The following is a 16,697-nucleotide window of genomic DNA, read 5'->3' on the forward strand; positions in this document are numbered from 1 at the left end:
TGTCAATTCATTGATGTGATTGGGGCTAGACTGTTAAACAGATTAAGTCGGCAACTGCTTGGAAATCCACAACCTGAAGCATTTTTTTGTGGTACTTTCAGAGTAATTTAATTTTATTTTATCAATGAATTCACAAAGGTCTTACATTTTATTTTATTACTAGCCGCCTTTGGCGACCAGCCGGTTCGCCAATATTAATGTTAGTTCAAATTTTAATAAATATTTTATGCAATTCCTACTTTAATAACTTCTTCGTCAAACTTTTTTAAAACTTCAAATTTTTTATAGTCATGCAATTTACTCATAATATTATAAAGGTCTTCAGTCATAACGTAATATGTATCTCTCTCATTTTCTGTTAGCTCCCGTAGAATTTATACTTTAAATTAAAGTGGAAAGGATTAATCTGCAATTAATATAATAATATTTTTTTACTGAAACAAAGTATTTTTTTTAAAATATGATTACTGAAAACAATCACTGAGCGTTTAAACTATATGGGCACTAAAGAATATCTTTCTTAATTTATGTAATATTTCAAGAATTTGTCAACAAAATTTTTTCTGATTCATCATGACCAGATCGATTAATTAACAATGTTTAATTTTAAATGCATCAAACACTAAGAAAATGAAAATGAATTGTTTAAAATAATCGGTTGAAAACAGTTTTAAAAAAACTACTTAAAAAAGGATGTACTTAAAACTATACAAAAAAAATATATAACTAACATAAATACAATTTAATTACAAAAGCATGCAACTAACCTAAAAATAATTTAAATCAAGTCCGCAATCAGTCACAACAATCAGAACACAATGCGCATGCGTGAATTTTCAACCCCAGTTACGGTAACGCAAATGTGTGAATTTTTCTACGCCAGATGGGGTAACGCTTTGCAGATTAGAAATTTTTAATTTCCTTTATTCTGTTTTATTTTAATTCAAAAGTACTTCAGAATGAATCTGAAAGATCGATTCATTTACTATGTTTAATTTTAAATACCTCAAACATTAAGAAAATAAACAGAATCGTTTGAAATAATCGGTCGAAAAATCTTAAGCCTAGCCTCATTACTGTTGGGAATAAAATAAGAGTAACTCAGAGTAACTTAATTTTATTTTATAGATGAATTCACAAAGGTCTTACACTTTATTTTATTATAATTAAAATTATTGTTGGAATTTTTAGAATTTTATATATATATATATATATATATATATATATAATATTCCTTATTGTTTATAATTTTTTAAGTTTTATATTGCATTACTTTAAAATTCTAAAACAAAAATTGCTTCGCAATTAAAAAGATGAGTGGCTTGTTATAAAATATTATTTAGAATACACTAAAGATATTATCGTATTTTTTACTCTTCTGAATAATATTACTTTTAAATTTAAATTTTGCATTTTTATATGTGATAGGCTGAAATAAATTCTCTCAAATTCGGTAAACAATTTAAGTTTTGCTATATCGTTTTATCAGATTTTCCAATCTAAAATTTCTTATATAATTCTAAAATTCATATTGTTTTATAATTTAAAACCAGAGGGTGTTGTCTTCCCGCAATTTTCTCGAATACTTTCTAATAAAATTGCTTCACTGCCGTAGAATTTTGAACCTTATTCAAGGTCGTAAACGCCAGATTTTTATTTTCACAGCTATACATTTCTTTCATTAGAATTATATATTTAGTAGTAAAATAAAGAAAAATACTTTTAGAATTTCACTTTTTGACAGACATTGCAGTTACCGAAAACCTTTAAATACAAAAACTGTTCGTCTTAATGAAGCACTCATTTTGCTAATTAGATTTATTTTTCTATCTTCAATGTTAAGAAAGTTATTACGAAATGAAAATTTCAAATCCCCCTTTTAGCTAGATGGGTTATTTACGATCTTCCTCGAGATTTTTACATTTCTAACATATTCCAAGTCAGTTTAAATCCAAACAAAATTACTCTAGGTATCCTGTTCACATGATAACAAGGGCAAAGCATTATATATATGTTGAACAAGGGTGGTTTGGGATTCTATGAAACTTGATCGGGGAAGAACTGAAGACATTTTTCCGAAGAAATTTTGTCCTGTGAACCATTGCAAAAGGTAGTCTTCCTAAAGGAATCTACTTAAAATAATTGGAAATATTATCGATGCATAGAAATATTTATTAACATGAGAAAAGTTCGTAATAAGGGATACTGTGCAATTAAGACCTAAGCACTAATGCTTCGGCACGTTCTGCTCGACGTACTCTTAATAATTTAATAACACAAAGCAACTTTGCAAAATTACAACCGCAAAATGAAATGGCACATGACTTTTTACCATTGACACCGACTATCAACAAAGTGTAACTAAAGCGAGACGGAAGTAAACAACCATTAAGGAAATTAAAAATCCCGACTTCTTTTCTTTTTCTCCTTTCTTGATAATTTAATTTTTCTAATTCTATCGGCTTCCTATCGATGGCTCTTCTTCTAAAAATGTGGTGAAGCGTATCACGTCTGATACATGGAGGAAATGTGAATTTTCAGTAGCATGACACACCATGCACTTTAGCATCTAGGAAGTCACAAACCCCGGGGTATATATAGTGGACATTTTGACCAAAACTGACAGAGAACCTTTGGGTTCGATCATCCAACAATCAGACAGAGTTTTCTGAAGTAAACTCGTTCTATCTTGTAGAGGTGTGTGTTCTTTCCTTTGGATTTATTTCATTAAGGAATTGGTCAAGTATAAATTTTCATTGTTATTATTATATAATATCCATTCAATATATGCAGTTAGCATGGTGTAATCGGTAATATAATTTATGATTGAAACAATTCTTGCTGCATTTTCAAGGTTTTTTTGATAAAAGTTTACATAATATGCATATAAAATATTAGATGACTTAAAATAAGTGTATTTTTCTTTGCCCTTATTTCCTTAAAATTTTCTATTTAATAATTCATGCAGTATCTGCAGTTGATATGGTATAATCGATAATTTAACATTAAATGAAACAATTTTGACTGTATTTTTTAATTCTTATTAATTCTTACCTATTATATAAATTTAAATACCTATAAAAGTGAGTATTTCTTCCTCTGCATTTATTTCATTAAGGAATTGGTCAAGTATATATCTTCATTATTATATAATATTCGTTCAATACCTGTAGCTAACATGTTGTAATCAGTTGAATAACTTGTGACTGAAACAATTTTTACTGCATTTTCAAGGTTTTTTGATAAAGGTTTACATGATATAATAGACATATAAAATATTAGATGATATAAAATGAGTGTATTGTTCTTCGCATTTATTTCCTCAAAATTTTTTATTTAATAACTTATTCAGTGTCTGCAGTTAATATAGTGTAATCAGTAACCCAATATTAAGTTAAACAATTTTCACTGTATTTTTAATACTTATTAGTATTATCTATTATATAGATTTAAATACCTATAAAAGTGAGTATTTATTCCTTTGGATTTATTTCTTTAAGGAAGTGGTCAAGTAAAAATTTTCATTTTTATTCAATAGCTTAAGCAATATATGTACTTCTATGTTAGAAAAGCAATTGTTGCTTACTAAATTTTTTTAATCGTTCACTCAATGTTATATGTAACAAGAATATTAAATGAATTTTATGCTTTAAAACTGACATATTGTAATTAATAACTCTTAATCAGTTATGTAACAGAAATTCATTAACTTAATTTGAATACGTTTTGGATAAAACTAGATGCAACATCTATAGAAAACAGGCTTTTACGGAATGGTTACTTTTAAAACGTATAATTTTTTTAAATAATAAAGCAATAATTTGAAATAGGATCTTTCAAATTAGCCTTTTTTTTAATTTTATCGGAATTTAAAAGGAAAAAAGAATTAACACGTTTAATATTTTTTAAAGCATTTACCTATTAAATCGTTTTAATTAATTTTTTATATTCAGCAATAAATACAGGATTGATTTCGAATAAATTTTACCAAATATAATAATTCAAAAGATAATATATTAGATTCTGCAAAGATATTTAATTTAGCAATTACTAAAAATATATATACTAATATAGGAATTAAAGCTTATCATAAAAACTATTTAATATATTTGAAACAAGATTAAGTTATAAATATTTAGTATCAATAAATGATAAAATATTGTGATACAGAAATATGTATAGCAATAATTATGCGAACTGAAGATAATAGAAAATAGTTAAATTATTTTGCAGAACATTAACAATTTATTTTTCTAACGTATGGATGTATTAATAATTCAGTTTTAATTAATATCACATTCTTAAGATTCATACTGAATTTCTTAAGCAGTTTTGTATCCTCAGACAAGAATTATTTCTAAAACTGTAGCATAATTATTTTAATTAATATATATTTGCTCGAAGAATAAAATGTAGAATTTGTAAGATTACATATAATCAAATTTAATTATTCACAAAATTATCATCTAAATTATTTATGTTTATGAGCCGAATTTAACGGATATATAAATCAATACTGTAATAATAGATATACATTTTAAGAGCTTTTATATTTGCATAACGATACTATGTATTGAATTAAATTGCACTAATAGCTTTGCAAATTCATCCCAATTTCTAATAATCGAATGCATGCTTAATTTAATTATTTAGACCAATTAAATCATTAAAATTCATCCATCTAAATTAATATGTTAAAATATGATATATTAATTAAGGTCTCTCATATTTAATCATATTAATTTTCTCACAAAAAATTGTTTTCTTAATTTGAGTATGATACATTTCAAAAATATTTCAATATAATAATAATTAACTTTATAAATTTTAAATTCGTATATCCTTAAAAAATTATTATTTGTGGAATATTTTAACTATATTTTTAATTACATAGTAATATGCATAAAAGGTTTCTGAATAATTTTCTATCAGTATAATTGATATTCTCAGGAAGAAATATAATTTAAATCACAAAACAAAATGAATTATTCTTTACAATATTTCTAACTTGTTAAATTAATTGCTATACTCTAAGGTCGACTCATGATAAGCTAGCTTATTTAAGCTTTGTCATATTTTAATCTTGTCTTTAAAATTTTTTGAATGATTTTTATTTTTAAAAATTAAAAAAATATTAAAACGATAGCAATTGTCTTCATTGTAAGGAATCTTTCTTTCTATATAAATATAATTTATAATAATATTAAATTATGTTCAATATTAAATATGTTAATGAAGTACTAATATCACTGCTAATTAATGTTAGAAAATGGCAAAAAAGGAAATTTACTATTTTTACTATCTTTTGTCGTTTCTGAGACATAAGTTGCTTCTTTTCATCAAACTGTAACTGAACAAATAATAAATTAAGATTTGTATTTGATTAATTTTGGAATATATCATTTAAAAATTAATGTAATATAGAGTAAAAATCACATCATCCAATATTTAGAAGCAATTTAAAATGTTTTAAACAATACTCAAACGAAAAAAAAAGCAAAAAGCTAGAAAATATGATTAAAAAGAAATTGAATTAAATAAATACAAAACGTCAATGATACCGATTTAAATGCAAAAACTAAACACGCATAAAATATAAAATAATAAGGACTATTGTTATTGTTTTGTTACTGCATTAAAAACTACTTAGAGTATAAAAGGTATTATTATATATTTCATAATCCACTTCTTCCTAATATTAACTGAAAAGAAAAATTAATATTTGCCTACATAATAATTATCTCATAGATTTTAAGCTCTAGAAACTTCCTGAAACATATAATTAGTTAAAATAATAACAAATCCTTTTTAGCCGATCAATTTCCTAACTTCTCAATGCTCTTTTAAAGTTTTCCCTGTACCCTATGAAACAAGCTTCCTGTATTTACATCTTAAAGAACAATCTTTGATGGTTAAAAGTGGTAGTAAGAAATATTTTACATTTCCGGTTAAAAGAGGAGACGTCGTTTTTAGCACCACACGCCGTAACGGGACGACATAAATTACTTTACTTTCACTACTCAAGCGATAAAGTAACTACAACCGAAAAACCGTTTCGCAAGAGCAATGATCTTGAACCGAATGAATTGGATTCACATTAACAAAATGTGTTTCTGATGTTAAATGTCTTAATCCTACCTCCATTTGACCATTGAGTGTCAATCAGGAAGTTTGAGGTTTCTAAATGTGTAAGTGATTAACCGAGATGATAATGAAACTTGTTTAGATTCCTTAATCTGTTTTGATAAGTCTTAGTCTATTTCTGTATCACTGTAATAGAAAAAGACTTTAAACTTAGTTTGTATGTGATTAGATACTCCACATGAAAACGTCAATGATTTTACAGCAAAATTTCAAGATTTAAATATTATTACATGATAGCTATTTTAAATAACATATTGTTGATTTCCTTTGTATAGATGGCCATCTCTATGAAGATATGCTTCTTGCTCGTAGTAGCTGCAGTCTGCTACGTAGCAGCCGATCCCGAACCGGAACCGGAGCCTCATCACCATCATGGGTAAGATGATTAATAATCACCAAATTAAACCACATGCAGGGCACATTTGAAAATCCTATTAAATCTCAGGGGAATTAATAGAACAGTTCAAATTAGAAAATCTATAAACAATTCAAGCAATCATTCAAAAACTAATTTCACATAATTCTCTTACATTAAATTATTCTAAAGTGTTTCTTGTAGAAATCTGTAAAATATGAAAATTAGATAGAACAAGCAAAATAATTAAAGGCTACAGGAATGAAAGAAATGTATTTTTGTAGGGAAAAATTACTAAAATAATAACAATGGATTTTTACAGCAAAGAAGTTATTGTTGTAAAAGACAAGAGCGAGCATCATCATCATCATCACCACCACCATCATCACAAACACGACCACGGACACCATCACAAGCACGGACATCACCACAAGCATGGTCATGATCACCATCACAAACATGGTCATCACCATCACCACGGGCATGATCACAAACATGGTCATCACCACGGACATCACCATGCTCACCATCATGGACACCACCATGATCACAAACATGGTCATCATCACGGTCATCATCACGGCCATCATCATCATCATGGACATCACCATGGTCACCACCACCATCATGGACACCATCATCACCATGGGCATCATCACGGACATCATCATGCCCACCACCATGGACATCATCATGGCCATCATCATCATCACGGACATCATCATGGACACCATCATCATCATGGCCACCATCATGGACATCACCATGGGCACCACCATGCTCATCATCATGGTCACCATCATGGACACCACCATCACCACGGACATCATCATGGTCATCACCATGGACACCATCATGCCCATCATCATGGACATCACCATGGACATCATCATGGTCACCACCATCATCACGGACACCATCATCATCATGGACACCATCACGGACATCACCACGGACACCATCACCACCATGGACATCATCATGGCCACCATCATCACCATGGGCACCATCACCATCATGGACATCATCACGGACACCACCACGGTCACCACCATGGGCATCACCATGGCCATCACCATGGACACCACCATGGACATCACCACGGACATCATCATGGCCACCATCATGGACATCATCACGGCCATCACCACGGTCACCATCACGGTCACCACCATGGCCATCACCACGGTCATCATCATCATGGTCATCATCACAGAAGGGCTGACATCCTTCAGAAAGGTCTTCACGATTTCGATGGCCTTCTGGGATTCCACTTCCGTCGATAAGCAAATGAAAATTGCTAATTATTGTTTTAATACTATCTTTTTGAAGGGTCTTTAAAACCTATTTGCCAACGCAATTAATGGGACATTGTCTCACAATGGAGTAAAAAGTCCCAAGAAGTTTGCTACGAGAGAAAACAAGCAGTCATTGTTTGTGGGAGTCTAGTCGGTACGAGTTCTCACTATATGAATATGCTATGATTTCCTACTGGTGGAACCATAAGGAGTTTTTGAGATTATCTACTGTATGCATGCTCAAAAGGTTCTCTCTTTTTCATCTTTTGGTCTTTCTCTGCTTTTGAAGCGATTTGGAAGAAGTTTTATTTTTCAACTATCCTGTGAATGGTATTGACAAATATTTATTTATATTAATATATATATATTGTATATGATTGAATAAGAAAAATAAATATTTTAAAAATGAATTGTGCATCCTTTTTCTTTGACTGATATCTATCAAATAAACTTTTATACAAGGCAAAGAACTATTATATTTATTGCTCCTAGTATCAAACTTTTTCGAATATAATTGTTTAATAATAACTGATTTAAATGAAAATTGTAAATACAAAACATAGAAGGTTCCAGCAACATTTTAATTATATATAATATATGTTTAAGGTTTTGTGAAATATTCCCCTTTAATCCAGCGTTCTCTAAAATACTGAAAAGTTTTTATGAAATTGTTGACTCTTCTTGGGAATTGCATTAATTATTTCTATCTCTATCAATTAATTAATTAATTAATTCTGAATTGAGGAGAATTAATTAATTCTCCTCAATTAATTAATTCTGAATTATGTTGATTAAATTACACTTTTGGGAACAGAAAAAAAATATTACACATTTTTTTTTTGACCAATTGTATTTAAAAAACATCAAGTCGTAAAACTTGTGTTCTGAACGATTCGTTTTAACAACAGTAGTAATATATGAATTTGAAAATCGTATTATCTTTTGTAAAACACAATAAAAAGTTTTTTTACAGCTGGTTTATACCATATTTAGTTATGACACTTCAGACAAACATAATTAGATCATGATGCAACGCATCACTATTACAAATTTTACTCTAAGCTTCTACTTTAGAAGAATTATTTGAGGGAAACGAACTTCATTTCAATTAGATAAAAATTTGAATATACAGCTTTTATTTTTATTTCTTGAATATTCTTTCGCTTAGATATTTTAAAGCTTTTAAATCACCGAATTTAACTTTGAGTAACTTCTCTTGAAAAATATTAATTTTTGTACAAAATTGGTTGCTTTCACTAAAAGTAACATTTCTTTAAATACAGAAAATAACTTTAATTTATAAATGATTCTTTCCAATATTCTTTTTTATTAAATTAATTCAACGTAATGATTTAATAATATACTATAAAGTGAAAATAAAACAATTCGAAAATAATAATTGTTTATAGGTTTGTGATGAAATACGTACTTACAATACTTGATAGATTAGTTTTTTTTCAAGTAAAATGCATTTTTCTCTGAATAATTAAACATTTAAATGAATGGAATTATTTTAAACATTTCAAACGTACATATCTGATGAATGTTTGCTTTGTACAAATTAACATATTTAGTCTATTCTTGATGAAATTCGATACACTGTGATCTCCATGATTAGCGGCAACATTTCTAAACTCAAAAATCAATTTTAAAAACCAATTAATCGCAAATTAAGCAAGTTTTCATATTTTCCAACAATACTTATCAAAAATATTATTTCATAAATATAATTTTATATTATCTTAAGACTCAAAATATTTTCCTAATGACACAAATTTCCTTCGCCTTTGCAATTATGATTCCAACTTGAATAAATTTTCAAAATTTAATTCTATATAACGTTTTTATTATATAGCAAAATTTAAATAAATTAAATTTTCTCCATCAAATTATTTAATTTCATGTGCTTTCTAAAGTTAAAATCAAAGTAAATAATTACTTTTTCAGGATTTTAGCTTTGAAATAGTATTTTTTATTTTCGCTTTCATTTCGTAATATTTAAAAGTTACGAATAATTGACTGTTATTATTAATAACTGATTAAAGTGATTAATTGTTTATCACAGTGACTTTCTATTATTAATAATAACAGGTAAATGTAATTTATCGATTTATTACATAGATCAGCTTATTTTTATAATAACCGATTTATAACATTAAAAAGGAACAAGTATGAAGTTCTTTAAAGTATCTGCTTGTTTTCGAAGACCATTTCGAAAAATATCAATAAAATAAATATTGCAATCACATTTTATGATTATTATGGCATATATATTACAATTCAAACAATACAATTTTTTAAAATTCTTATAGATTTTTAAAAAGTTAAATTTTAAAATAAAATTTACAAAAAACCATGACGCAAATAAATAAATAAATAAAAATTAAAAAAAATAATAAAAAATAATATCACAAATAAAAAATATTGGAAAAACTTTAAAAAAATTCGTTTAGAAAATGCATTAGAATCTAATAAAATTTCTGAAAAATGAATTTGTTATAAATTTTGGAAGTGATTAACCTAGAATTTTAATAATATTTGCACGAACTGCCGACACAATAATTGGCTATAAAATTTAAAATTTTGATTTTTCTAATATATTCTCTAGTTATTCTCTAGTTAAATTAGTTATGTAAAATCTTCATATCAAGTTCGGAAGTTGTAGGATAGTTAAAAGTATGAAAAATCTTCTCATAGATATGTAAACTTTTTGAGAAAAAAAACGCATTTAAAATACAAAAATGCATTTTTAAATATAAATTTATATTTAATTTATATTTAAATATAAATACATATTTACTTGCATATTTACAAGGTTCACCCTCTTCTTCACTTGAATGATTTACTCTTTTTATTACATTTATCTTTTTCCCAAAGAAACTTTTGGGCAGCGGTGGCCTGGTGGTAAGGTCTCGGCTTCGGAACCGGAGGGTTTCAGGTCTGAGACCCGATTCCACCAAAGAAACGTCATGTAAGTGGGTCTGGTGCACGTTAAACGACCTGGCCAAACGTCCTCTCGCTGGTGTGGCGTGGTATGGAGAGGGATATGTGCCAGCTCATGTCGTCCTCGTCATCTGGCCGAGGTTCAAAATTACGAGGTCCGTCCCAAAATAATCCTAGTGTTGCCTTAACACGTGACGTTAATATAACTAAACTAAATTAAATTAAACCAAAGAACCTTTTAAACAAGATGTAAAAGAAAGGTTAGCTTCTTTCATTCTCTCTTGATCAAAAGCTGTACACCCAATAGCAGTTTTTTCGTATATTTTTTACATATTTAACTCTAAAAGTAAAATTAAACCTTTTCTTAAATTGTACAACCACCTTCTTTACCCCAATGCCTGAATTTTCAATTTCACAAATTTTTCATGTGGAATGTATTTCAAATGGAGCCTGTTTCATTTTTTTTTATATTCTGCATTGCATTTCCTTATAAACATGTTTCAGAAATTCCCGGTCATTTATATTTGATATATGAAGACTTTAATGTATTCATAATGATAATTTGGCAACCTTTTAAATTCATCTTGGTATTTTGTCTTTTTGACAAATGTATATTAATAGTTGCACTAATTGTCAGTGCTTTCTGTTCATGTATAGTATAGAGTATCATGTTCAGTATAGAGTTTGCATTGAATTTAATTATGTTGTTACTCTTCAGTAAGCCATAGTAATATTGAAGCTTATCAATGAAATTGTCTGACAACTTTCCCTTACCTCCCAGCTTTTTATGCTTAATCGTTGAAACGACTAATAGATAAACATCAAAAAATAATTAAATAATTATAAAAAAAATTTAAGTGGATATTCATTCCTATGGTTGAAAATTCTGAAAATTTTATTCTAAATCATTTAACTTTCGGTTGATTTATAAGAAGTTCCAGTTTCGTTTTGAACTGTCAATGTTTTGAAGACTTGAAAGTAGGAGCTTTCCATTAAAACAATACAATTCTTTTAAAAATAAATTTTGACAAAAAATTGTTTTTTAGAGTGAGTGAATATTTCAACAATTTTTAACAAAACGATCTAATTTTTATAAATTATCAAGATTTTTTTATTAAGCCATGACTGGTATGGTGCAGGGAACTGAGTAGGAAGAGAGAAAGCAGGTAAAAGAGATCGAAAGAAAATATTTTGAATTTATACAGTTTTAGAAAAGAAATTGCAAACAAAGCGTTTTGTTCTGTGAGAAAATAATAAAAAGTGCAATATAGAAGTTAAAGGTAGAGTGAAAAATTCTTTTAAATATTAAGTTATGCATAAGAGATTTAATTAAATATAAACATAGCAAGTAGTTATCAAACCAGATGATAATTAGACAATAAGGTTAATATATTATAATTTAAAACGTACTGATTGTTACAGTAAATGTAATATACTAGTGATTATGTATAATTACCGGTGATTATTCATAATTACAAATAATTTTAGTGCTGAGTATGAATAATCACCTGTAATTATACATAATCACCGGATTAATCACATTCATTTTTGCATTATTATTATATTGTCCATTGTTGCTTTTAGTTCATAAGTTTATTTATTTATTTATTTTACTTTAAGTATTTTACTTATTTTACTAAGAGTAAGTAGTTTACTTTTACTTTATTTATTTATTTTACTTGAATCTAATTAGTAATTTCGTTACTCGTAGTGAATTTTTAATGGCATAATTACATTACCTTTTTTTTTTTTTTTTTTTTTTTTGAAAAGCGACGCATTAGAATTGATAAAATATATTTATCATAAAATATATGTCCTTCACACTTTTAAATCTCTAATTCTTTTTACTCTTAGAGAGCAGTCAATTGAAACTGAAGTTCTATTTTTATTCCTTTCTCTCTTTTGTAAATAAACACAATATTACACTGAAAAAAATTATTTTGAATTTAATAAATCAAATTATTTGACTTTAATTATCTAAATAGTTTATGCTTTATGTCAATGCATGAGATCAAATTAAGAAATAAAGACATAAATTCGTTGTATGAATTGTTTGCCAACGAATTCTAAAGCCCTCGACGCTTTTGCATATGAGTTAGAAGGGATTTAATTCTTCCAAATAGGGGTGAGAGGAAAGATAAAAGGAGGAGATGTTTACATTTAACAATAAGGTAATCTCCGATTATTCACGGAAATAAAATAAATAAATTTTGAATTAAAAGGATATTGGAACACAGGACATTGAAATGAACAGTATATGTATATACTGTTTAAAGTTAAGAAATAATAGTTTTAAAATACGTATAATATAATAGTATAGAATAGAAAATTTTTAAAAATTGCAAAACATGTATATTCTACTGTGCTATTAAAATAAACAAAACTGCGATGTTTTAATTTAATCGAACAAATAAAGCAAATTTTCGTACTTTTTATATCACTAAAAAAGAAATTTTTTTTTGAATTTTTAAAATTATATCTAGTGAATTTAAAATTGAAATATATTTCCTTTACCAACTACATTCATTGATACCTATTTCGTTCAAAGCATGAAAAATATTCTACAATCAAAAAGTCATTTGTTGTATAACAAGGAAGTAATTTCTCAGAATGATTTTTTTTGTTTTGAAAACCTTTTATTTCAAAATAGCTATTATAACTAATAACGATTTTCCATGAATCTTATGAAATCATTTTATTAGAACTTAAAATAACTTTATTAGAACTTATAATAGAATCTAAGCTGTTTTCAAATATAACATTTCCATGCGAATATTTCTTTAAAAATAAGCTGTTAGGAAGACAAAATATGAAAAGGGAAATATTTGGATATTTTTTCAAAATGAAAAAATAACAGAATCTTGATACATATCTTACGTAAATACATAATAAGATCATGACAATAAAACAAGATATACATTCATAACAAAAACGCTTAGCACAAATGGCCCTAGATACCAGAAATGATTATGCAAATTTACAGAATATAAGATCAATCGTTATTAACTAGGGATTATTTGGTATGTCGTTTTAAAGTGTGAGATAATAATCGAGATAAAAGATTGTTGATATCTGTGAAAACACATAAGAAACAGCGTTTTCAAAAACACAAACTGTGTTTATTTAGGCAAAAGAAAACACTAAACCATAATTTATTTTACTGCATTGAGAATTGAGAACAATAAACTATATCCTTTTAAACATTTTTATCTAAGATAAATGTGTCAGACTATAGAAAAAGTGGTTGATGGATTAAGATTTTGCAATACATTCTCCGCTTATTTCAATAAAAGATAAGCATTTTAAAAAATAGCTTTGTTGATGGATTTTATTTTGAATAAATAAATAAATTTCTAACATAAATGGTTCCTTAATAATTCAATAAATCTTACTTAAAAATCATGCAGAGATATAATAAGAAGGCGATGATTTGTTTCGAATTCTGAAGGAAACTAATACAATCTTGTAATATATTATCGGGAAACCAATACAACTGACGAAACAGAATAACTTAGTTGTAAACTAAGAATAACAGAATAACTTAGTTGTAAACCAGAGGAGATGAAACTTGGCTTCAAAAAGTGCACTGCAATAAGTTATATTTAACGCTTCCCCATTCCTTGTATAGGTTAACTATAGGAAAAATACGGCGTATTTTTTAAAAATAAATCTTGTTTTAAATTATTTTTGGGGGTATACTGAATTAAATGGAAAAAAAAATATTTTCCAATTTATGCATGAATATATTCAGTTGCTGTTTCACATTTGCAGAAAAAGTAAGCCTCAAGCTTTATTATTCATTGAATAAAATATTTTTAATGACACAGAAAATGTTATTTACTCGAATTGTATAAAATACTCATAGATGGATATAGTAAATAGTTCTTTAATAGTAAAATATAAATTCTATATTACTTGCAAATTGCACTAATTGGAGTATTTTTTCAATACAATTCACGTGGGATTTAATAATATGGCGTCTTTTGGATTCAGTTCCATTGTATAATGAATAAAATATATTATGCATATTGGGACAATGTCCCTTTCGCCTACTGGATCATTTATCTGTGTCCCCCTATTTGAAATAAATATACAATTTTAATATTCAGATTGTATAGTTAATTTTATTTATCTAATTTATTATCATGTATGCATACCTATACCATAGGAGAGCGATTGTCTTTTACAGACGTTGCTTTCTTTGTCTCGTATTTTGCCCAAAGTCTTATGAAGATTGAAAATTTGGATCAGAGATCTTTACAACAAATTTTTAAAATATTATACCGAAAGATAAAACACATATGCACACACGAACGAAGAAATATATAAGTAGGCATGCACATCACAGTAAAAATAATTAGCTCCCAGAAAAATATCCTCAGTCCATTGAGTTTTTGTAACATAAAATCCCCTGCCCATTTGTCTAAAAATACAGAGAGAAAGATGAATCATCATCTGAAGTAACGACCACAAGATTTTTACAAAAGAAAAGATGATATTGTGAAACGTTTTTGGTTATCATTCAAGATTCACACTATTGTATAATATTTTTGCCGTATTGTTAAAGATTCGTAATTATGATAAATATCGTAAAAAATATCGATTAATGTTATGAAATAACTTTTGTTATTTAAAATCATCTGCTACGGTACAAACCTCTTCTAGTAGGAGGAGCGTCTCGTCATTGATAAGAGGGGTAGCTGACCCCACACAATTTCTGTACCACATTTCCGACCCCACAATACATCTGAAGTAACTTTTGTTACTTGAAATTTGGCATCTAAATACTAAACTTTAAACATATAAACTTCTGCAACGACCAATTTATCTTTCCAATAGCAGGTATGAGAGGGAAAAGTTCCTTAATAATATCGGTTACTGAAATATCAATCAGTAACAGTCGTACTCGCATCTGTCTTTCAAGAAGACACTATTTCAGATAAAATTAAAAGATTACCTCGGGGTCTCTTGATATAAAGTCGTAGCAAATTCAGCTATAAAATTTATTGAAAATGCATTTTGTATTACAACTTTGAACAAATCTTAACTGGCATTTTAATTAAAAGAAATTTTAGTTCGTAGTGAATTTACAATATTTTAAAAAATAAATCCTTTTCTTACGTATTTAAACAGCACATTTAAATTTCAAAAAAGAAAAATTTTCCGCTCATTCTCATGAAGATCTGACTATTTAACAATTTTTTTCTGAAATGTTCACAATTCTTCGCTTTTTATTTTGCTATTTGTACTGTTATTGCTCATGCTATTATTACTTTTATTGCTTTATTAAATTTTTGATTAAATGCTTTTCTCATATTAAATATATTGTTCAACAAGCATAAAGTTAATAAAAAGTGAAAATAAACACTTTTTATTCATTAAATAACAGTAAAACTACAGTCTGACTCGTTGTATTAACTAAATTTTGTTCGTTCGGATTACCGATTGTTTCGAACAATAAAGAGTGATATTTCTAAATAGGGAGTCAGTCAGTTCGTAAGATGATGTAAAAAGGTGGACTCATGGTTGCATTATTTCAGAATTATCAAATGGAATCTTTTCATGGAATTTTTTTATGCTTGAATGATTGGTGTATGTTATAATTTCAAATGTTAAATACTCCAAATAAATATCTATTCCTTTTGATGAAGAAGTGACTTTTATTTATTTTAAAAAGGGCATAAATATATTTTTACATCCGATATATTATTGATATGCGAAGACAGCTGTGTACTAGGATGGAATGAAAATGACCTTAATTTTTTTTTTCGATTTTAGTTTGGTAATAGTGGGGAAAAGCTGCTTTTTAAGTTAAAAAACAATTTTTAAAAATTTGGTTGCAATGCAACAACATCTTGAGATGCCGCAAAGAGTTTAAAGTTTGTAAAAAATTGAAAAAAAATTACAAATTTTAAAATGGGCCTTTAAAAAATTAGTTTAGATTTTAGTTTGATAAT

At 27.2% G+C, this 16,697-nt stretch overlaps 1 protein-coding gene across 1 annotated transcript; it reads right to left on the reverse strand.

The window, feature by feature from the left end:
• Nucleotides 1-6,829: 6,829 nt before the first annotated feature.
• Nucleotides 6,830-15,468, reverse strand: LOC129966278 (sarcoplasmic reticulum histidine-rich calcium-binding protein-like). Its single transcript, XM_056080695.1, has 2 exons — nucleotides 15,397-15,468; nucleotides 6,830-7,843 (listed from the first exon to the last, which is right to left on the reverse strand). Exons 1-2 carry the CDS (start codon nucleotides 15,466-15,468, stop codon nucleotides 6,830-6,832), a joined length of 1,086 nt encoding a protein of 361 aa, XP_055936670.1.
• Between the last annotated feature and the right edge of the window lie 1,229 nt (nucleotides 15,469-16,697).

The sequence above is a fragment of the Argiope bruennichi genome, chromosome 4, assembly GCF_947563725.1.
Source record: "Argiope bruennichi chromosome 4, qqArgBrue1.1, whole genome shotgun sequence".
Taxonomy (NCBI): Eukaryota; Metazoa; Arthropoda; class Arachnida; order Araneae; family Araneidae; genus Argiope; species Argiope bruennichi.

Excerpts from the sequence above, each read along its gene's own strand:
- LOC129966278 (XM_056080695.1), bottom strand. The coding sequence starts at position 15,468 with ATGTGGTACAGAAATTGTGTGGGGTCAGCTACCCCTCTTATCAATGAC. Across the intron at positions 7,844-15,396 it reads CGCTCCTCCTACTAGAAGAG|GTTTTAAAGACCCTTCAAAA; the intron begins GTTTGTACCGTA and ends GTTGGCAAATAG.